General features: G+C 38.6%; 1 protein-coding gene across 2 annotated transcripts in view; it reads left to right on the top strand.

Annotated features, from left to right (window-relative positions):
• Positions 1-23,638, top strand: part of CFH (complement factor H) — a 133,598-nt gene that overhangs the window by 5,664 nt on the left and 104,296 nt on the right. For both annotated transcript variants that reach the window (XM_024975973.2, NM_001033936.1), the window contains 4 exon segments: positions 10,344-10,529; positions 10,869-10,974; positions 13,900-13,976; positions 18,645-18,836. In XM_024975973.2, coding sequence (XP_024831741.1) covers positions 10,344-10,529; positions 10,869-10,974; positions 13,900-13,976; positions 18,645-18,836 — 561 coding nt within the window.

The raw sequence follows: 23,638 nt of genomic DNA, 5'->3' as shown, positions 1-23,638 counted from the left end.
TTTGAAGCCAGCTTTTTAACTCTCCTCTTTCATTTTCATCAAGAGGCTCTTTAATTCCTCTTCACTTTCTGCCTTAATGGTGGTGATAGCTGCATATCTGAGGTTATTGATATTTCTTCCTGAAATATGGATTCCAGCTTGTGCTTCATCCAGTCTGACATTTTACAGGTTATCCATATTCTACAGATAAAATGGAAAGTCTCTGGGATGGCTTTGCATTCATTCATTCATTCTTTTGTTCATTCAATAATTTTTTTTTTTTTTGAGTGATTGCTAAATACCAGGCACTATGACACTAAACACTTTCCAAGCACCTCCTATTTGGGAGGAAAAAAAGCAATGATTATTATATATCACTAATATATTTATTTTATCATATATTTTGATGGAGATAAATGAAAACACTATAGGATCACTTAGGGAAGGCAAGATACTCAGACCGGAATGAAAGGATGGAGTAGGGTGGGGTTGAGGAATTGGTTTGTAAGAAGTGCAATGAAGAGAGGGAAATATATCAGAGTTGTGATGACATCATGAGTAGGTTCTGACAGTTGAATGGGAGTTAACCAGGTGAGGGTTGACAAGGAGGATATTGATTTTAAGAAGATTCAAATGTGTACTCAAAGGACTAAAAGTAGCCCTGTAAAGCCAGAGGAATCCAATCACTTTCCATATTTCTAATTCTTTAATCAATTGAACTTGCCCAAATAATATGGGTAAAATTGAGTATCATGTGTGCTGTTTTTCTCCCCTTTCTTTTTCATATGTATCCCCACGATTGTTGTGATAGTCCTTATTCTCTGGGAAGTTACATTTTGATAGGAGGACAGATGAAATTCTAGTAAACATAAACATAACTCTGAATCATGAATTATGTTGTGAAGAAAACGAAGCAGGGGCTGAGGGAACATGACACAGAAGGGGTAGTGGGGTGTCCAGTGGGTCTTGGAGCCTAGAGATAAGTGGATCCCTTGGAGGGAGCAACATAGGAATAGAGCCTGAAAGATGAGACAGCTAGTCACTAACTGCCTGAGGTTAAAGAGACTGAGGAGTGAAACAACATGTGCAAAAGGCCTAAGGGGGAAAAATTCATTTGAGATGTTCAACTAAATCTAAACAATCAAACTATGGTGGCTTTGGCATTGTGAATAAACGATGGAGGTGATAAGATGAAATCAGAGAATGACAAGAGCCAAATACAGATTCTAAAGCCAAGAGCAGGAGACATACAAGGATAAGGAGAAGTCAGGGGAATTTTAATCCCAGAAGAGACATGACCAGATTTGCAAAAATCACTTGTGGCTCTGATGCTAATGTGAGAGGGGAGCTTGGGGACTAGTTAGCAGGTTGAGTTATCATCAAGCTGACAGATGATGCTAATCAGAACTAACATTTTAGAGGTAGCAGTGGAAAGATGAAAAAACAGTGTGGTTGATGGTAATATCTTTTTCTCATGGAGACAAGAGATGCCATTTAAAGTTCTTGGACATGTCTGTTTTTTCAGTTAGCATAATGTCTTCAAGATTTAGCCATGTTGTTGCATGTATCAAAGTCTCCTTCGTTTATTAGGCTGAGTAATATTCCATTATATATCTGCTATATCCATTTGTCTATTGATGGACACTGGGATGTTTCCATTGTTTGGCTCTTGTGCTCCTTTGAGTATTGGTATGCAGGTATCTCTTCGGGTCCCTGCTTTCATTTCTTTTGGTTCCATACCTAGGAGTTGAGTTGCACACTTTGTGTGCTAAGTTAATTCAGTTGTGTCCAGCTGTTTGTGACCCAATGGACTGTAGCCCTCTAGGCTCCTCTGTCCATGGGATTTTCCAAGCAAGAAGACTGGAGGGGGTTGCCATGCCCTTATTCAGAAGATCTTCTTGACCCAGGAATCGAACTCCTGCTGCTTACGTCTCCCGTATTGGCTCCCTGCATTGGGTTCTTCACAGTAGCGCCACCTGGGAATTGCTGAATCACATGTTAACACTGTTTAACTTCTTGGGGAACTGCTAAACTGTTTTCCACAACGGCTGTACCATAGTGGTTAAGTATAAAATATAAAATTTATTCTTTCAGAGTCCTGAACTCATTCAAGTAAATGATTCATCTACTAAAAAAAAAAAAAAAAAAAGTTCATGGAAAAAGCACCAGAGGCTTTAGTATCATGTGAAGTATAATCAGTATGAGAACTCTTTTTATAGTAAATATGTCTACATAGAGTAAATATTGTGAGAAGCTAGTAGGAAGATTTTATGAAAGTGATGTATTCTTGTCTTTCATGTCTGGTTGTTCAAAGCAAGTAACAGGGAGATAAATATACTTTATGTAACTGCATTGCTTTAATAAAAATCATTTAAATTGAATAATGGATAAGAGAATTTTACTTTTTCCTTGCATGAGCATAAGGAAAGGATAGGAACTAAATTCGTCAGAATGTTAGTATATTAGTGAAAATTGGTGCTCCACTCGTGATGCTGCCATCTACATTTGGAATTCGGCAGATTGATTTTTCCGGTCACCTAAATGCCATGAAGTGGATCTGAATTTAGAAAGTGGACTTATCCTGTACTTAAACACAAAATTTCCATGTTATTAAAAAAAAGATCTTTAATTTGAAAAAGTGAAACCAAAAGATCGGGCTTCTTGGGGAGAGGGAGGGGGCGCTGGTAGGTAGAGGTACAGGCAGTTTGTATTGTTTTATGGTGGGGTGTTTGCACCATCTAGTGGAGAGAAAGTATGTTTACTTAAATTTTAGAAAACAAAACTAATGTGGACTCACAAAAGTTCCCTAACAGATGTGCCACACATTTGCAAAAACGTCAAGGAAAAACTAGGGCACTTGAAAGCCCACATAAGTGTTATATATTACGGAAAAATGAATTTCCATGTGAACTTTCTGTTCCATGAAATGTAGAAAGTTTTCAAAATGGGATCCAGCTCAGTAGATTATTTTTTCCCCTTGTCTTTATGAAAAGAAATTCTAGAATAGAATGTTAGACCATTATTATAAAACCAACTAAGAAACGAAGTTTAGCAATGAACATAATACCAACAAATAAATATGGTGAGAAGCATTTTTGACTTTGCCATTTTTAAGTAATGTGTTGAGCATATACTAATGAAATCATCCTAATATTGAGAGTGCTGCTGCTGCTGCTAAGTCGCTTCAGTCGTGACCGACTCTGTGTGACCCCAGAGACGGCAGCCCACTAGGTTCCCCTGTCCCTGGGATTCTCCAGGCAAGAACACTGGAGTGGGTTGCCATTTCCTTCTCCAATGCATGAAAGTGAAAAGTGAAAGTGAAGTCACTCAGGTTGTCTACTTGAAAGTTACACAGTCTTGTCCGACTCCTAGCGACCCCATGGACTGCAGTCTACCAGGCTCCTCCATCCAAGGGATTTTCCATGCAAAAGTACTGGAGTGGGGTGCCATTGCCTTCTCCAAAAATCGAGAGTAGTTATATCTAAATTAAGTAAAAAGAAGTTTTGAAAAGATTATCAATTATAATAAGTAGACATTAGCTTCATTATTAATTGTATCTATTCCTCTCTTTATATGTCATATTGTTAATGAATTACTTTTTTCAGAAAATAAGAATCATATGGTATAGGCAGATTTTATTACATAATACCTTTATTGTGAAGTATATGAGTGAATAAAATATGTGTGCTGTATTAAAAATAATTCTAACTGCCCATGGAAACAAATAGAGCTTTCTGAGCGTCCCCAACATACCCTTGGGTTTCTTTTGGATTAATACCCTTTCCTTTCTTCCAGAAGAAAACGTTATTTTAATATTTATGGTAATTATATTTTTGCTCTTCCTTCCTAGTTTTTAAAGGTTTATGTACACATCCCTCTTATATATGCTTGTTCTTGAATATTATGTAGATGAAATAATTTTGTAACACTTGATGTCTTCTTACTTCATGTGATTGCTATCATTTGTTTCTGTACCATTTTGTGGCATTGGTGTGATATTGAAATGCAGAAATATACACAAATTTCAATCCATTCAATAGTTGACAGACGTTGAAGTTATTTCCATTTTTAATTATGAAAAAACACATACGACTATAAAATATTACCATACATGAAAATCTAGTTTAGTGTATTCCTAGGAATAAAATAGCTCTTCAGTTCAGTTCAGTCTCTCAATCATGTCCGACTCTTTGCGACCCCATGGGCTGCAGCACACCAGGCTTCCCCGTCCATTACCAACTCATGGAGATGACTCAAACTCATGTCCATCGAGTCAATGATGCCATCCAACTATCTCATCCTCTGTCATCCCCTTATCCTCCTTCCTTCGATCTTTCCCAGCATCAGATCAGACCAGATCAGTCCCTCAGTCGTGTCCAACTCTTTGTGACCCCATGAATCGCAGCACGCCAGGCCTCCCTGTCCATCACCAACGCCCAGAGTTCACTCAGACTCACGTCCATCGAGTCAGTGATGACATTCAGCCATCTCATCCTCTGCCGTCCCCTTCTCCTCTTGCCCCCAAATCCCTCCCAGCATCAGAGTCTTTTCCAATGAGTCAACTCTTCGCATGAGGTGGCCAAAGTACTAGAGTTTCAGCTTTGGCATCATTCCTTCCAAAGAAATCCCAGGGCTGATCTCCTTCAGAATGGACTGGTTGGATCTCCTTGCAGTCCAAGGGACTCTCAAGAGTCTTCTCCAACACCACAGTTCAAAAGCATCAATTCTTCAGCGCTCAGCCTTCTTCACAGTCCAACTCTCACATCTGTACATGACCACAGGAAAAACCATAGCCTTGACTAGACAAACCTTTGTTGGCAAAGTAATGTCTCTGCTTTTGAATATGCTATCTAGGTTGGTCATAACTTTCCTTCCAAGGGGTAAGCGTCTTTTAATTTCATGGCTGCAGTCACCATCTGTAGTGATTTTGGAGCCCAGAAAAATAAAGTCTGACACTGTTTCCACTGCTTCCCCATCTATTTCCCATGAAGTGATGGGACCGGATGCCATGAACTTAGTTTTCTGAATGTTGAGCTTTAAGCCAACTTTTTCACTCTCCACTTTCACCTTCATCAAGAGGCTTTTTAGTTCCTCTTCACTTTCTGCCATAAGGGTGGTGTCATCTGCATATCTGAGGTTGCATCAGGGTCTTTCAAATGAGTCAGTTCTTCGCATCAGGTGGCCAAAATATTGGAGCTTCAGCATCAGTCCTTCCAATGAATCAGGACTGATTGCCTTCAGGATGGACTGGTTGGATCTCCTTGCAGTCCAAGGGACTCTCAAGAGTCTTTCCAACACCACAGTTCAAAAGCATCAATTCTTCAGTGCTCAGCTTTCTTTATAGTCCAACTCTCAGATCCATACATGACTATTGGAAAACCATAGTTTTGACTAGACAGAACTTTATTGGCAAAGTAATGTCTCTGCTTTTTAATATGCTATCTAGGTTGGTCATAACTTTCCTTCCAAGGAGCAAGTGTCTTAATTTCATGGCTGCAGTCACCATCTGCAGTGATTTTGGAGCCCCCCAAAATAAAAGTCTGCCACTGTTTCCACTGTTTCCCCATCTATTTGCCATGAGGTGATGGGACTGGATGCCATGATCTTAGTTTTCTGAATGTTGAGCTTTAAGCCAACTTTTTCACTCTCCTCTTTCACTTTCATCAAGAGGCTCTTTAATTCTTCTTCACTTTCTGCCATAAGGGTGGTGTCATCTGTGTATCTGAGGTTATTGATGTTTCTCCCAGTAATCTTGATTCCAGCTGTGCTTCCTCCAGCCCAGCGTTTCTCATGATGTACGCTGCATGTAAGTTAAATAAGTAGAGTGATAATATACAGCCTTGACGTACTCTTTTTTCTGTTTGGAACCAGTCTGCTGTTCCATGTCCAGTTCTAACTGTTGCTTCCTGACCTGCATACAGATTTCTCAAGAGGCAGGTCAGGTGGTCTGGCATTCCCATTTGTTGAAGAATTTCCCACAGTTTGTTGTGATCCACACAGTCAAAGGCTTTTTGGCATAGTCAATAAAGCAGAAGTAGATGTTTTTCTGGAACTCTCTTGCTTTTTTGATGATCCAGCGGATGTTAGCCATTTGATCTCTGGTTCCTCTGCCTTTTCTAAATCCAGCTTGAACATCTGGAAGTTCATGGTTCATGTACTGTTGAACTCTAGCTTGTTGAATTTTGAGCATTACTCTACTAGCATGTGAGATGAGTCCAATTGTGCAGTAGTTTGAACATTGCCTTTCTTTGGGATTGGCATGAAAACTGACCTTTTCCGGTCCTGTGGCCACTGCTGAGTTTTTCCAAATTTGCTCGCAGACTGAGTGCAGCACTTTCACTGCACCATCTTTTAGGATTTGAAATAGCTCAACTGGAATTCCATCACCTCCACTAGCTTTCTTCATAGTGATGCTTCCTAAGGCCCACTTGACTTACATTGCAAGATGTTTGGATCTAGGTGAGTGATCAAATCATCATGGTTATCTGGGTTGTGAAAATTTTTTTTGTATAGTTCTTTGGTGTATTCTTGCCACCTCTTCTTAATATCTTCTGCTTCTGTTAGGTCCATACCATTTCTGTCCTTTATTGTGCTCACCTTTGCATGAAATGTTCCCTTGGTATCTCTGATTTTCTTGAAGAGATAGCTAGTCTTTCTCATTCTATTGTTTTCCTCTGTTTCTTTTCACTGATCACTGAGAAAGTCTTTCTTATCTCTCCTTGCTATTCTTTAGAACTCTGCATTCAAATGGGTATATGTTTCCTTTTCTCCCTTACTTTTGGCTTCTCTTCCTCTCAAAGCTATTTGTAAGGCCTCCTCAGACAGCCATTTTGCTTTTTTGCATTTCTTTTTCTTGGGGGTGGTCTTGATCCTTGTCTCCTGTACAAAGTCACCAACCTCTGTCCATAGTTCTTCAGGCACTCTGTCATATATAATCCCTTAAATCTATTTCTCACTTCCACTGTATAATTGTAAGGGATTTGATTTAGGTCATACCTGAATGGTCTCATGGTTTTTTCCTACTTTCTTCAATTTAAGTCTGAATTTGACAATAAGCAGTTCATGATTTGAGCCACAGTCAATCCCAGTCTTGTTTTTGCTGAGTGTATAGAGCTTCTCCATCTTTGGCTGCAAAGAATATAATCAATCTGATTTAGGTGTTGACCATCTGGTGATGTCCATGTGTAGAGTCTTCTCTTGTATTGTTGGAAGAGGGTGTTTGCTATGACCAGTGCATTCTCTTGGAAAAACTCTATTAGCCTTTTCCCTGCTTCATTCTGTATTCCAAGGACAAATTTGCCTGTTACTCCAGGTGTTTCTTGACCTGGTACTTTTGCATTCCAGTCCCCTATAATGAAAAGGACATCTTTTTTGGGTGTTACTTCTAGAAGGTCTTGTAGGTCTTCATTGAACCATTCAACTTCAGCCTCTTCAGCATTACTGGTCAGGGCATAGACTTGTATTACTGTGATATTGTATGGTTTGCCTTGGAAACGATCAGAGATCAGTCTGTTATTTTTGAGATTGCATCCAAGTACTGCATTTCAGAGTCTTTTATGAATTGCTATTTCCTTCTCTATGGGATCTTCCCAGATCAGGGATCAAACCCACATTTCCTGCATTAGCAGGCAGATCAGAGAAGGCAATGGCAACCCACTCCAATACTCTTGCCTGGCAAATCCCATGGACGGAGGGGCCTGGTGGGCTGCAGTCCATGGGGACGCTAGGAGTTGAACATGACTGAGCGACTTCACTTTATTTTTTTCACTTTCATGCATTGGAGAAGGAAATGGCAAGCCACTCCAGTGTTCTTGCCTGGAGAATCCCAGGGACAGGGGAGCCTAGTGGGCTGCCGTCTATGGGGTCTCACAGAGCCGGACACGATTGAAGCGACTTAGCAGCAGCAGCAGCAGGCAGATTCTTTACCTTGGAAACACCAGGGAAGCCTGCACTGTGGGTAAGCAGGTCTAAACTTCATAGGGCTGGCTGTCAGAAAGGGCGGAGCACAGGTAAGGAAGCTGAGTCTGCAGTACAGTTTCTTCTCTCTTTTGGATCAGGTTCAGTGCTGCTTTAAAAGCCATTCAAGTGATTTAATCAGGCTCACACCAGTTATCCAGGATAATCAGCTTGTTTAAAATTAAGTGTTTAGGATTATATCTAAACATGTAGCTTCTCAGCAGTACCTAGATTAGTGTTGGTTTAACTAACTGAGGATGGATGCCCAGTCACGCTGACTCCTCATCAAAGCTATCACAGCTGATTCATATCTCTTCATTCCTCTGGACATTGTTATCTTTCAAGTTATATCCTTCATTTTCTGTTCTCTTCTGTCAGTTAACACATGGTTGTCCTGTATTTTATGTATATGTATGTGTGTATGAGTATATATGTATTTTAAATTATATAAGACTACAGTTTTATTGTTTCACAGTTGGTATTCTCTTAGACTTATTTGTTTAGGTACTGTTTTTGTTTTTCTTTCATTACAAACCTTATACCTGAGATAGTTTTCCTTTTTCTAAAGTACATATTTCATTTTCCCTTAATGTGAATCTATAAAGCAAATTCTCTCACATTCTATTAATTGAAATCTTGAACCTTAAAAAAATTGTTCCTTTATGTCGAATTCTAAGTAGACAATTATTGCTTTATGCACATAGAAGTGATAAGTTAACAACTTCTGGTTTCCATTACTGTTGCTGAAAAGTCAGCTTTAAGTACTTACCATTCTGATCCTTGATCACTATAGTATATCTTTATTAGAAACAAAAAGTATATAATACCTTCTCCCTTACTCTTATGCTAACATTTAGCCATATTATTAAATATTCCCCAAAACACAATTTTCAAAAACCATAAAATATTTCCTCAGTGAATGTACCACAATATGACAATATTCACATTAACATATCTTATTTTTTCCACTATGAAAATGTTGGAATAAGCATCTTGTACATAAGAATCTTAGAAAAACTTTCATTATTGCTTTAGGATCTTTTTTCTGTTTGAAATTCTTTAATTTACATGAGCATTTTTAAGATTCTTTATCAAATTGCTTTAGTCATCTATACCTCTAATTTTATTTAATATATTTATAACATTTCTTTTTCTACAAAATCAGGTGTCATTCCCTTTACATTTTTGTCATTGAAATTTGTCCAAAAACATCACTTACACTTAATTGTGATGTCTTTGATTTTAGTAATGGTTATGTTATCAGCCATTCTTAAGAAAATGTTCTATCATTCTCCTGTATTTTTCTTTTGGTTGTGTCAGTGCTTTTGTTATTGCAAGAAGTGCTTTTGTGTGACAAATACTTTTGCAGATAATTTTCCTTTGAATTTTGTATAGATTAAATCTTCATAAATAGAATTTTAATTAAAAACATTCTAATATGTGTATACTTTTTACAATTTATTTCCTGAATTCATGAGTTTCCTAATGACAGTTTTCTGAGAAAACTAGGGATTTGATTTTATTCCTTTTTATCTTCAGTGGTTTCTAATTGCTAGAGTGCCAGAGTGGGTTTCAATTTGAGATTGTCAATCACATTTACACATACACTTGACTGCTCCAGCCCCAAGGTTACTGAGGTTCAAGAGATTATATATAATAGGTGGTAGAGCAGACTGTACAAGATCTTGATGAAGATTTCAGACATCTAGATATGTCATCTCTTTGAATACATATTCAATAACTTCCTTACTAGAGTGACAACACTTTGTCTCCATATCCATTGTTGTTTCTTCAAACCTTAGAATAGTGCCTAATATTTCCTGAATTTGAGAAAGAATGTGCTGTGCTGTGCTTAATCTCTCAGTTGTGTCCAACTCTGTGACCCCATGGACTGTAGCCCATTAGGCTCCTCTGTCCATGGGGACTCTCCAGATAAGACTATGGAGTGGGTTGCTATGCCCTCCTCCAGGGGATCATCCCAACCCAGGAACTGAACCCAGGTCTCCCACATTGCAGCGAATTCTTTACCGTCTGAGTCACCAGTGAAGCCCAAGAATACTGGAGTGGGTAGCCTATTCTTTCTCCAAGGGGATCTTCCCAACCCAGGAATTGAACCAGGTTCTCCTGAATTGCAGGTGGATTCTTTAGCAGCTAAACTACCAGGGAAGCCCTTAGAAAAGAGCAGAATTATAGAATTCAGTGTATCACTTAAAAATAATATAGTAAAGTGTAACTATTTATCTTGAAAGTTATTCTTACAAATCTATATAGATTTAATTTTTTAAGGTAAAAAATATATATTAAGACTTACATTGGATGGACCTGTATAGGTTTTCTTTAAAGCAAAAATAACCTGAAAATACTGCATTTTTCATTGTATTTAAACACCTTTTTTTTTTTTTTTGTAGACTGCAAAGAACCCCCTCCCAGAAAAGAAACAGAAATCCTGTCAGGTTCTTGGACTGAACAAACATATCAAGAGGGCACTCAGGCTACATACAAATGCCGCCCTGGATACAGAACTCTGGGGAGTATTGTAATGATGTGCAGGGGTGGAAAATGGGTGTCTCTTCATCCATCGAGGATATGTCGGAGTAAGTAATTCCTACTTTTGTGAAACCTGTGAAAAGTTGTGAAAAAACTATTTAATTAATTAATATTTAATAAATGCTATTATGGCAATACTGGCTGAATTCTATTGCTAGTGTCATTTAAATACAAAGCAATATATCCTCATCATTCTTAAAAAAGGGGTTGTCATCTTCCAAAATTAAAAAAAAAGCATACAGATAACTTTGGCATTTTTCACTTTTCCATATTTTCAATTCTGTACTCTAAAACAATATCAGATATCCCTCTTCTTGAACTCCTATGTAAATTGTTACTTGCTGTGCTACATGCTAACATCATATTCTTTTTCTTTTTCATTTTAGAAAAGCCCTGTGCACACCCTGGAGACACTCCATTTGGTTCTTTCCATCTTGCGGAAGGAAATCAGTTTGAATATGGTGCAAAGGTTGTTTATACGTGTGATGAGGGGTATGTCATCAACAGAAAGAGCAGTTTATAATTCAGATCTTTCATACTGGAAAGAGTAAATAGAAACTGACCTTATTTATGTGTTTAAGGTTATTATATTTTTCTATCAGCATTTTTATAAGTAACATACAAGTAATCTGAAAATGTAAACTATAATGAAAATGATTATATTTGGATAATATGATCATCTCTTCAACATTGAAAAATTAAAATAAATTATAATTACTCTGGTAGAGTATAGTTACAGGAGAGTGGGAAAGTTGTACACAGTTAAACAAAAATTCTCTGCAATGAGTCCTCACTGCATCCTATTATGTGCAGAATGAGAATTCCATATCTCAGGGGCAGTGGGAATGGTAACAAAATTAGAGAATGTGGATCTATTTTGATAAAACTTTATACAATTTATGAGAAATCAGACTAACTGAACACTGAAATAATAACTATCATTCTTTAAGTTTCCACAATCCGTAAATTACGCTTATCACGCAGACCAAAAATGCTGCTATGCTCAGAAGAGTAACTTTGTGCCTTCTAAGCACCTGCTGGATTCCCACAACTCAGCTATTCTTAACCGTGTGTTGTGACTTCCTCAGTGCTTTCTTTCTTGTGACTCCCAGCACCTTGTTTTGAAGAAAGTTTTATATATAGGAAAACTGGATCATTGTACTTTTATACTACATAAATATACACAGGGTGGAGAAATTAACTTGTGGAATTGCTTATTCCACAAAGTGGAATCATTATTCACTCCCCATTTATTTCTTGATTTGAGGCAGTAGAATATTTTAGAGCTTAGGCTTTGAAGTAAGCCCGTATTCCAAAACGCTACCACTTAATAACTATACGTATTTTTAGAAAATAGCTCTTTACTCCAATTTCCTCACTTATAAAAGCAGAAACATAGCAAGCGCATCACAGACTTGGTGGGAGAAATAAGTACGGCAGGCTATGAGCAAGCAGGGTGGCTTCTCAGGGTCTCCTCAGTGGGGAACGCGGGGCCGGGGCGGGGGCGGTGGGGGGTGGATTCCCGCGGGCGGGGCAGCGCCGGGCTCAGGTTCCAGAGCGCAGTGGGCAGCGCGGCATCAGCACAGGGTCCCAGGCTGAGGCGCCCGGGCGGCCATTTTGAGCTGCGAACGCCGTCTGGAGGGCTGGCTCTGTGGCTTCGGTATGTGGGACCCTGTGAGCCTGGTAAAGGAAACTTAGCGCGGAGGGGAAATAAGGTTAGATTTATTCCCCAGCTTCTATTTTCATTCCCCAGAAATTTGAATTTCCGGGGTTAGCCGGTGGCAATAGGAGGATTTGTGTAGAATTTCGCCCAACTCCGGAGAGAGGTTTGGGCGAATGACTGGGTCCCTGGTGGAAAATAGTTAGCAGGAAATGTTCCTCTGTTATTAGGCGGAGCCAATAAAGGAGCCAGAGAAGAACATTTGACAACCAATTATCTTGTTCCTTCGTGTGACAGGGGCACAGAGTAAAAGTTTTAGTTCAAGTTACCGTGACTTTCATTTACTCTACTGAAACGATTTCTTCCCTTAGAGAATTAGGAACAAATCAGCCCCAATCCAAGAAGGCAAAGTATTTTTTTGAAGGAGAGAGTTTTTTTACTTGTCCAACTAGCAGAACAACTCTCATTCAGGGTCAAAGGAAATGTTTGTTCAGGTACAATTCTTCAGAAGTTTAAAAGAGGCCTTCCCCGCTCCCCCCCCCTCCAAATTCTCTAGCTTGTGGTTATCAAAATGCCTTTCCTTATTTATTTTTTGAGTAAAAAAAATTTTTTTTTGCTTCCAATTGTCAAATGTAATAAATTTGAGAAGGATTCTTTAAAAAAAAAAAACAAAAAAAACTTTGTATTTTGTATGGAGAAGGAAATGGCAATCCGCTCCAGTATTCTTGCCTGGAGAATCCCATGGACAGGGCAGCCTGGTGGGCTGCCCTCCATGGGGTTGCAAAGAGCCAGACACGACTGAAGCGACTTACCATGCATGCATGCATTGGAGAAGGAAATGGCAACCCACTCCAGTATTCTTGCCTGGAGAATCCCAGGGACAGAGGAGCCTGGTGGGGTGCTGTCTATGGGGTAGTACAGATTCGGACATGACTGACGCGACTTAGCAGCAGCAGCAGCAGCAGTATTTTGTATTGGAATATAGCCATTAACAATGTTGTGATAGTTTCAAGTGCACAGCAAAGGAACTCAGCCATACACATACATGTATCCATTCTCCCCAAACTCCCCTCCCATTCAGGCTGCCACATGACATTGAGCATAGTTCCCTGTGCAAGTACAGCATCTTTGGTTTGAAGCTCAGGCTTGATGAGTTAGTATAATTTCACACTGAATGACTTATGTAAATGGGCTTGACTTGGTGACCATACTCTGGAAAGCATCGCCAGGATGGAGATGGGAGATGGAGACAAGTGCTGACAATAAGCCACACCAAACTATTATTTATAGCGCTGTCCTTGATAATGTAAAAAAAAAAAAAAAAGCACAAAGTGTCCAGAAAATATCACAATCATGGAGGGTAGGACTATGGATAGAAATATGGAAAAAGAGTGGACTGGGGTAACATACAGTGAACTGTTGTTTACTGCTTTTATCATGATCTCATGTTTTTATCTTTGGTTTTCGTGATAGTTCATGGAGCTTATTACATTGTTAAGTGTACCTCATTAACTGACTCAACTGGAAAAATAAAAGTGCATGAAACAGTAATGAGTTTGTGTCACGAACCAAGAATTTTGATAATGCAAGTCCATGCACCTGAGGGCTTAATTAAGAGCCTTTCCTGAGGAGGGAGGGAAGCATGTGCTCCTATTAATAGTTTTCCTCTAGAGTTTCTGGATATTTGAAATGGTATCAAACTTAAAACTGCACATAAACACACATCAGCTCACAATTCTGTTAATTTTGATTTTTAGGTATCAGATGGTGGGTGAGATGAATTTCCGTGAATGTGACACAAATGGATGGACCAATGATATTCCCATATGTGAAGGTAGATGTAGAACTAATTTACAAGTATATTAAAGCATATATTTAAAATATGAATCTTTGGGGGAAATGTCTTATATTAAATATTCTTAAAGTCTATAATTAAATATTTCTTACTCAAATTATTTTTGTGGATTCTACTATAGTACAGAGTTGGATCTAATCTTTTATTGCTATGTTGTTAAGTGTTTCAATAACCAAATATAAATACAGGTTCGTCTAATTTAATAGTCCAAGTATTACAGACTAGAAAAAAAAATCTAAGTTTTGTTTTTCCTTTTGGATTCTAACCACTGGGAATAACACACATATCACATTAAAATGAAGATGAGAGTTTCAGCTTTATTAATGAAGGAGTACACAGCCAAATAACCACCCCAATGCAAGGATCTCAGTTAAAAGCTTAACTGGAGAACATAGTTTAAACGTCTCCTTCCTTCTGCCTGACACAGGGAGTTTTCCTATGGTTTTAGTTTACTGAAAAGAGCCAGAAACTAAGGAAGAGCTGTGCCCTTTCTTACTGATCCATAAAGCAAACAGAATGGAAAATTTGCACATCCTGTTCACCGATTTTAAACCACTGATTACAGTCTGTAGTCATCATGAAAATAAGAGTCCCTTTGCTGTCCACCTGAAACTATCACAACATTGTTAATTGACTGTACTCCAATATAAAATAGAAAGAATAATCTGTTGTCATCATGAAAATAGCTTTTCCTAGTTGAATGGTGATGAGTAAGTAGAGAGGAAAAAGAAGAGGTAAATGCAAGACAGAGAGAGTGGAAGGGAGGAAAGAGAGAAAAAGACAGAGGCAGAGGAAGAAGGAAAGAAAAACAGTGATCACTCAAAATTCCCGTTTTCTGAAAAAGAGTGGGAGATCGTTCATCAACAGAAATGAGAGGAAGGGGATAAATGTTCTAGGGAACATCCATATTGGAATAATCTGGAGTGCTTCTTAAAAACTGAAATTTTTGGATCATAAAGATCGACTGAATCAGTGTTCCTTGGGTGATAGGGCAGGGAGCTAGCCACAGAGTTTCCATTTAACAAGCATCCTGGGAGATTCTATTCTAAAATAAAGGTTGACTATCTTAAACCTAAGGGATACTGGAAAATAATAAGGAAAATAAAAAAAGTGCTCTAGTTATTTTGATATAGAAGAAGAAAAATTAAAGACTATTTATTTATTGAAGTGCATATATTCAGAAAGTTTGCTTTTACACCTTTTAGGAATACAGCTTTGTATTATTGTGAGACTTAAACGGAAATTTTTTATTTATCTCCAACTTTATATTTCTCAATTATGTAAGAAATATGAATGAAATGAATGAACTGAAATGTATCAGTTCAATTCAGTTCAGCCGCTCAGTTGTGTCTGACTCTGCAACCCCATGGACTGCAGCACGTCAGGCCTCCCTGTCCATCACCAGCTCCTGGAGTTTACTCAAACTCATCTCCATTGAGTCAGTGATGCCATCCAACCGTCTCATCCTCTGTCATCCCCTTCTCCTCCTGCCCTCAATCTTTCTCAGCATCAGGGTCTTTTCAAATGAGTCAGCTCTTCGCATCAGGTGGCCAAAGTACTGGAGTTTCAGCTTCAACATCAGTCCTTTCAGTGAACACCCAGGACTGATCTCCTTTAGGATGGACTGGTTGAATCTCCTTTTAGTCCAAGGGACTCTCAAGAGTCTTCTCCAACACCACAGTTCAAAAGCATCAGTTCTTCGGTGCTCAGCTTTCTTCACACTCCAACTCTCACATCCATACAGGACCACTGGAAAAACCATAGCCTTGACTAGATGGATCTTTGTCAGCAAAGTAATGTCTCTGCTTTTTAATATGCTATCTAGGTTGGTCGTAACTTTACTTCCAAGGTGTAAGCATCTTTTAATTTCATGGCTGCAGTCACCATCTGCAGTGATTTCGAAGCCCCCCAAAAAGTCAGCCACTGTTTCCCCATCTATTTCCCATGAAGTGATGGGACTGGATGCCATGATCTTAGTTTTCTGAATGTTGAGCTTTAAGCGAACTTTTTCACTCTCCTCTTTCATTTTCATCCAGAGGCTTTTCAGTTCTTCTTCACTGTCTGCCATAATGGTGGTGTCATCTGTATATCTGAGGTTATTGATGTTTCTCCCAGCAATCTTGATTCCAGTTTTTGCTTCATCCAGCCCAAGGTTTCTCATGATGTACTCTGCATGTAAGTTAAATAAAAAGGGTGACAATATACAACCTTGTCGTACTCCTTTCCCTATTTGGAACCAGTCTGTTGTTCCATGTCCAGTTCTAACTGTTGCTTCCTGACCTACATATGGATTTCTCAAGAGGCAGGTCAGGTGGTCTGGTATTCCCATCTGTTGAAGAATTTTCCACAGTTTGTTGTGATTCACACAGTCAAAGACTATGGCATAGTCAATAAAGCAGAAATAGATGTTTTTCCGGAGCTCTCTTGCTTTTTCGATGATCCAGCGGATGTTGGCAATTTGATCTCTGGTTCCTCTGCCTTTTCTAAAACCAGCTTGAACATTTGGAAGTTCACAGTTCACGTATTGCTGAAGACTGACTTGGAGAATTTTGAACATTACTTTGCTAGCATGTGAGATGAGTGCAATTGTGTGGTAGTTTGAGCATTCTTTGGCATTGCCTTTCTTTGGGATTGGAATAAAAAGTAACCTTTTCCAGTCCTGTGGCCACTGTGAATTTTCCAAATTTGCTGGCATATTCAGTGCAGCACTTTCACAGCATCATCTTTTAGGATTTGAAATAGCTCAACTGGAATTCCAGCACCTCTACTATCTTTCTTCATAGTGATGCTTCCTAAGGCCCACTTGACTTCCCATTCCAGGATGTTGGCTCTAGGTGAGTGATCATACCATTGTGATTCTGGGTCATGAAGATCTTTTTTGTACAGCTCTTCTGTGTATTCTTGCCACCTCTTCTTAATATCTTCTCCTTCTGTTAGGTCCATACCATTTCTGTACTTTATTGAGCCCATCTTTGCATGAAATGTTCCCTTGGTATCTCTAATTTTCTTTAAAAGATCTCTAGTCTTTCCATTCTATTATTTTCCTCTATTTCTTTGCACTGGTCACTGAAGAAGGCTTTCTTATCTCTCCTTGCTGTTCTTTGAAACTCTGCATTTAAATGGGTATATTTTTCCTTTTCTCCTTTGCTTTTGGCTTCTCTTCTTTTCAAAGCTATTTGTAAGGCCGCCTCAGACAGCCATTTTGCTTTTTTGCATTTCTTTTTCTTGGGAATGGTCCTGATCCCTGTCTCCTATACAATGTCATGAACCTCCATCCATAGTTCATTAGGCACTATGTGTCTATCAGATCTAATCCTTAAATCTATTCTCACTTCCACTGTATAATCATAAGGCATTTGATTTAGGTCATACCTGAATGGTCTAGTGGTTTTCCTTACTTTCTTCAGTTTAAGTCTGCATTTGGCAATAAGCTGTTCATGATCTTAGCCACAGTCAATCCCGTTCTTGTTTTTGCTGACTGCATAGAGCTTCTCCATCTTTGGCTGCAAATAATATAATCAATCTGATTTCAGTGCTGGCCATCTGGTGATGTCCATGTGTAGAGTCTTCTCTTGTGTTGTTGGAAGAGGGTGTGCAAACATGACCAGTGTATTCTCTTGGCAAAACACTATTGGCCTTTTCCCTGCTTCATTCTGTGTCCAAGGCCAAATTTGCCTGCTACTCCAGTTGTTTCTTGACTTCCTACTTTTGCGTTCCAGTCCTATAATGAAAAGGCCATCTTTTTGGGGTGTTTGTTCTAGAAGGTCTTGTAGGTCTTCATAGAACCATTTAACTTCAGCTTCTTCAGCATTACTGATTGGGGCATAGACTTTGATTACTGTGATATTGAATGGTTTGCCTTGGAAATGAACAGAGATCATTCTGTTGTTTTTGAGATTGCATCCAAGTACTGCATTTCAGACCCTTTTGTTGACTATGTTTGCTATTCCATTTTTTCTAAGGGTTTCCTGCCCACAGTAATAAATATAATAGTCATCTGAGTTAAATTCACCCATTCCCATCCATTTTAGTTGGCTGATTCCTAGAATGTCGACGTTGACTCTTGGCATCTCCTATTTGACCACTTCCAGTTTTCCTTGATTCATGGACCTGACATTCCAGGTTCCTATGCAATATTGCTCTTTATAGCATCAGACCTTGTTACTATCACCAGTCACATCCACAGCTGGGTGCTGTTTTTGCTTTGGCTCCATCCCTTCATTCTTTCTGGAGTTATTTCTCCACTGATCTCCAGTACCATATTGGGTACCTACTGACTGGGGGAATTCATCTTTCAGTATCCTGTCTTTTTGCTTTCCCATACTGTTCATGGAAAATATATACACTTTCATTAAAAATGAAAGTGAAAATATATACACTTTCATTACAAAACTCAAGGTAATAGTGTTTTTTGCTTACTCCCTCAGGAAAGAATCAGAGATAAGCTTACTACTATTAGTGTTTTTCTTTGTTTTCACTTAGTAGAATTTATTTCTGGCTAACAGTTTTAGCAAATAAACACATCTTTAAAAAAGTAATCTTGCTGTTGGTTATATATACATGTCAAATTTATATATACTCATTTTTTCATGATAAGTTTTTAAAGTTTTCCAATTTCATTAGAGGAAGTTATGTTTTTTTTTTCAGTTGTTAAGTGTTTACCAGTGACAGAACCAGAGAATGGGAAAATTTTCAGTGATGCCCTGGAACCAGACCAAGAATATACCTATGGACAAGTGGTACAGTTTGAGTGTAATTCAGGCTACATGCTGGATGGACCCAAACAAATACATTGCTCAGCAGGTGGTGTTTGGAGTGCAGAAACACCAAAATGTGTAGGTAAGATAAACTTACTCACTTACTGTTGATTTGATTAATTGCATGAGTTTAGTTTGTTTTTTCATGAAAATATACCTTTCAAAACACTGTGCATCCTATAGGATTTGAAAAATACTAATTATTCAGCACTTACTACTTTACAGTAGGTGATCTAAACTGTTTACAAGTGTCATCTATTTAACCTTCCAAATGACCATGTGATTTATGTACTGTGTTCATCTCTGTTTCATAATTGAGGAAATCATGGTGCAAAGAAATTAAATTGCATGTCCAAAATGATCATGCTGTATATGGTAGAGGTAAGATTCAAACCTAGGTAGCTGCTGCTGCTGCTGCTAAGTTGCTTCAGTTGTGTCTGACTCTGTGCGACCCAATGGATGGCAGCCCACCAGGCTCCCCCGTCCTTGGGATTCTCCAGGCAAGAGTACTGGAGTGGGGTGCCATTGCCTTCCCTCAAACCTAGGTTATATGACACTAAAGTCCATTCTCATAACCATAATTAAAGTGTAGTTGACTCATGACTAAAGTAAAATTTTAAGCATTTCTGCTACAAGTTTTAATATTAAAACTCTAAAAGGTCATTTTATATTTGAAAAACTAAACATTCAAAGTTTATCTCTACTGATGTATCATGATGACATTCTGTCTTTGAATAACACTTCTAAAAGTGGCCCTGTTTTATACTTGCACTGGAAGTTTAGTATAAATATTGCTGATCTGAATTGAATCCACTAAATAAATTTTTGTCTTTAAAAAGAAGTTCTATAGTACTGTAAGCCAGCATTTCTTCAGTCATAATACTGCTGACCTTGGCCTCATGACCAATATGATGATTTTGTTGTTGTTCAGTTGCTCAGTAGTGTCCAACTCTTTGCAACCCCATGAATTGCAATGCACCAGGCTTCCCTGTCCTTCACTATGTCCCAGAGTTTGCTCAAACACATGATCATTGAGTCAGTGATGCCATCCAATCATCTCATCCTCTGTTGCCCCGTTTTCTTCCTGCCCTAAATTTTCCCCAGCATCAGAGGTTTGTCCCAATGAGTTGGCTCTTTGCATCAGGTGGCCAAAGTATTGGAGCATCAGCATTGGCATCAGTCCTTCCAATGAATATTCAGGACTGATTTCCTTTAGGATTGACTGGTTTGATTTCCTTGCAGTCCAAGGGACTGTCAAGAGTCTTCTAGCACCACAGTTTGAAAGCATCAGTTCTTTGGCACTCAGGCTTTTGTTGTCCAACTCTCACATCCATTCATGACTAGTGGAAAACATCATAATTTTGGCATTACAGACCTTTTTTTTGGCAAAGTGATGATTCTGCTTTTTAATACATTGCCTAGGTTTGTCATAGCTTTTCTTCCAAGTAGCAAGAGCCTTTTAATTTCATGGCTGCAGTCACCCTCTGCAGTGATTTTGGAGCCCAAGAAAATGAAATCTGACAGTTTCCACCTTTCCCCCATCTATTTGCCATGAAATGATGGGACTATATGCCATGATCTTCATTATTTGAATGCTGAGTTTTAAGCCAGCTTTTTCACTCTCCTCTCTCACTTTCCTCAAGAGGTTCTTTAGTTCCTCTTTGCTTTCTGCCATTATAGTGATATCATCTATGTATCTGAGGTTGTTGATATTTCTCCCAGCAATCTTGATTCTAGCTTATGTTTCATCCAGCCCAGCAGTTTGCATAATGTACTCAGCATGTAAGTTAAATTAGCAGGGTGAGAGTATACAGCCTTGACATACTCCTTTCTCAATTTTGAACCAGTCAGTTGTTCCATGTCCAGTTCTAACTATTGCTTCTTGTCCTGCATACTGGTTTCCCAGGAGGCAGGTAAGATGGTCAGGCGTTCCCAACTTTTGAAGAATTTTCCACAGTTTGTTGTGATCCACACAGTCGAAGGCTTTAGAATAGTCAATGAAGCAGAAATAGATGTTTTTTCTGGAGTTCCCTTTCTTTTTCTATGATCCAGCAGATGTTGGTGATTTGATCTCTGGCTTCTCTGCTTTTTCTAAATCTAGCTGTACATCTAGGGGTTCTTGGTTCAATATTATTGAAACTTAGCTTGAAGGATTTTGAGTATTACCTTGTTTGCATGTGAATGAGTGCAATTGTGTGGTAGCTTGAACATTCTTTGGCATTGCCCTTCTTTGGGATTAGAATGAAAGCTGAACTTTTCTGGTCTTGTGCCACTCCTGAGTTTTCCAAGTTGCTGGCATATTGAGTGCAGCACTTCAACAGCATTATCTTTCAGGATTTGAAATAGGTCAGCTGGAATTCCATCACCTCCACTAGTTTTGTTTGTAGCAAGGCTTCCTAAGGCCCACTTGACTTCACATTCCAGGATTTCTGACTATAGGTGAGTTACCACACAATTGTGGTTATCTGGGTCATTGAGATCTTTTTTGTACAATTCTTCTGTGTATTCTTGCCACCTCTTCTTAATCTCTTCTGCTTCTGTTAGGTCCTTCCTGTTTTTCTCTTTTATTGTGCCTATCTTTGTGTGAAATGTTCCCTTGAGAACCTCGTGATGATATTTGCTTTTGTAATAATGTATTATGTCCAATTTATTTAAAATTACCATACTTTTTTTTTTTTTACCAATACTTGTTTGGGAGAAATTTCTACCATATATTTTTTAACATTATCTAATATCCCCACATTATTTACATTTTCTTAGTTTAGTCTGTCCTACAGTGAGACGCAAAGAGAAGTGTTCCTCTTCCTAGAAAGTCCTTTTTACAAAACTATTTCGAGTTAATAAAGATGAACATATTTATATGCAGTGTAGCAGTTACATATGCTCTAGAGATCATGTGGTGGGACTTGTGATTTAGTTGCTGAGTTGTGTCTGACTCTTGCAACCGCATGGACTGTAGCCAGTAGGCTCCTCTGTCCATGGGATTTCCAGGCAAGAATACTGGAGTGGGTTGACATTCTGTTCTCCAGGGAATCTTTCTGACCCAGGATCCAACTTGGGTCTCCTGCATTGCAGGCAGGTTCTTTACCAACTGAGCCAACAGGGAAGCTCTAGAGGATCATGGGTGGGGTTTATTTTTTGCATACGTTTCTGTGGTTAGTGAAATCTATCAGAAATGACTGATGCAAAACATGTCTTAAAGGAAGAATGAGAATCTTTAGATGGATTGAGGCAGGGAAAAGCAAACCAGTCAGATGGAGAGGAAGGGGCAGTGGCTTTGAGGCCTCTTTGAGCATGAAGCCCCTTGTTCCCATTTTTCTCAGGGGCCTTAACGTAGGATGCAGGCAGAGAGGAAGTCAGTGATAGAGTGAATATGAGCAGTCCAAGGTTCTGAGGGGTGGCACACACCATGCTGAAGGATTAGGCTTTTATGCAGACTAGTTTGGGAATCAATGAAGCATTTTAAGTGGAATACTGAAGTGACAGGAAAAATATCATTAAGTTGCAAACAGGAAAGAAAAGATTGAGATGAAGGGAGAATAGAATCTGGAAAACTGGTTCCTGTTGCTGGAATCCCAGGGGAAATTGTTTGAGAGGGCATTGTGAAAGATAATGGCCACCTTTTGTTCGTTTGTTTGTTTTTGACAGAAACTTGAAGGGATGGCAATCACAAGAGCTGGTCAGTTGCTTTTTGGAAATGCAATACCATGATTTAAATTAATGTCTTTGATAAAGTATTTTGTTAATAATTACTCTATTATCAATAACAAAAAATATATAATTTTTACAAGTCATTCACTGAAATTATGTATCAAATTTGACCTACTTTTAAAAAAATATGGTATTTTAATTACATAGCAAAACTACATGAGTTCATGCAAGTTGAATGTAATATCTGTGATACAGCTTCATATTAAAAAAAAATTCTGTAGTTATTTCTATGTAAATTATTTCCATGAGAATGTTTTCCCTCAAAAAACACATATATTCTTCTTGAATATATTGATTTTTACTTTCCCAATATATGCAAGTGTTAGAACACTTATTTGGAGAAGGAAATGGCAACCCACTCCAGTGTTCTTGCCTGGAGAATCCCAGGGAGGGCAGAGTCTGGTGGGCTGCCGTCTATGGGGTTGCACAGAGTCGGACACCGCTGAAGCGCCTTGGCAGCAGCAGAACACTAATTAAGTGCCTCAGCAGTACAACTGGAAACATTATTTGGTATAAGAATATTGAATGATATGAGAAAAGTTCATTATGTATTGCTAATTATTATTTTTTTAAAGCAAGGTTAAATGATTTGGAATTGAGATCACATATTTTTGCTACTTTTATGTTTGAAAATTTTTATAAAAAGCTTTTTCCAGGTTCGATGCACGATGCTGGATGCTTGGGGCTGGTGCACTGGGACGGCCCAGAGGGATGGTATGGGGAGGGAGGAGGGAGGAGGGTTCGGGATGGGGAACACATGTATACCTGTGGCGGATTCATTTTGATATTTGGCAAAACTAATACAATTATGTAAAGTTTAAAAATAAAATAAAATTAGGAAAAAAAAATGATATATGTAGAAGAGGCCTATGCACTGTCATATGGAGTGAAGTAAGTCAGAAAGAAAATCAACTATTGTGTATTAACACATATATGTAGAATCTGAAAAAATTGGTAGAGATGATCTTATTTACAAAGGTGAAACAGAGACACAGATGTAGAGAACAAACGTATGGATACCAAGGGGGAAGGGGGAGTGGGATGAATTGTAAGCCTGGGATTGACATATATAGAGATGTTATTGATACTATGTATAAAATAGAAAATGAATGAGAACCTACTGTATAGCGCAGGGAACTCAGTGCTCTGTGGAGACACAAACGGAAAGGAAAT

Source organism: Bos taurus, chromosome 16, assembly GCF_002263795.3.
Source record: "Bos taurus isolate L1 Dominette 01449 registration number 42190680 breed Hereford chromosome 16, ARS-UCD2.0, whole genome shotgun sequence".
Taxonomy (NCBI): Eukaryota; Metazoa; Chordata; class Mammalia; order Artiodactyla; family Bovidae; genus Bos; species Bos taurus.
Note: the sequence above shows the minus strand (reverse complement) of the source record. Positions and strands in the feature narration are given on the sequence as shown.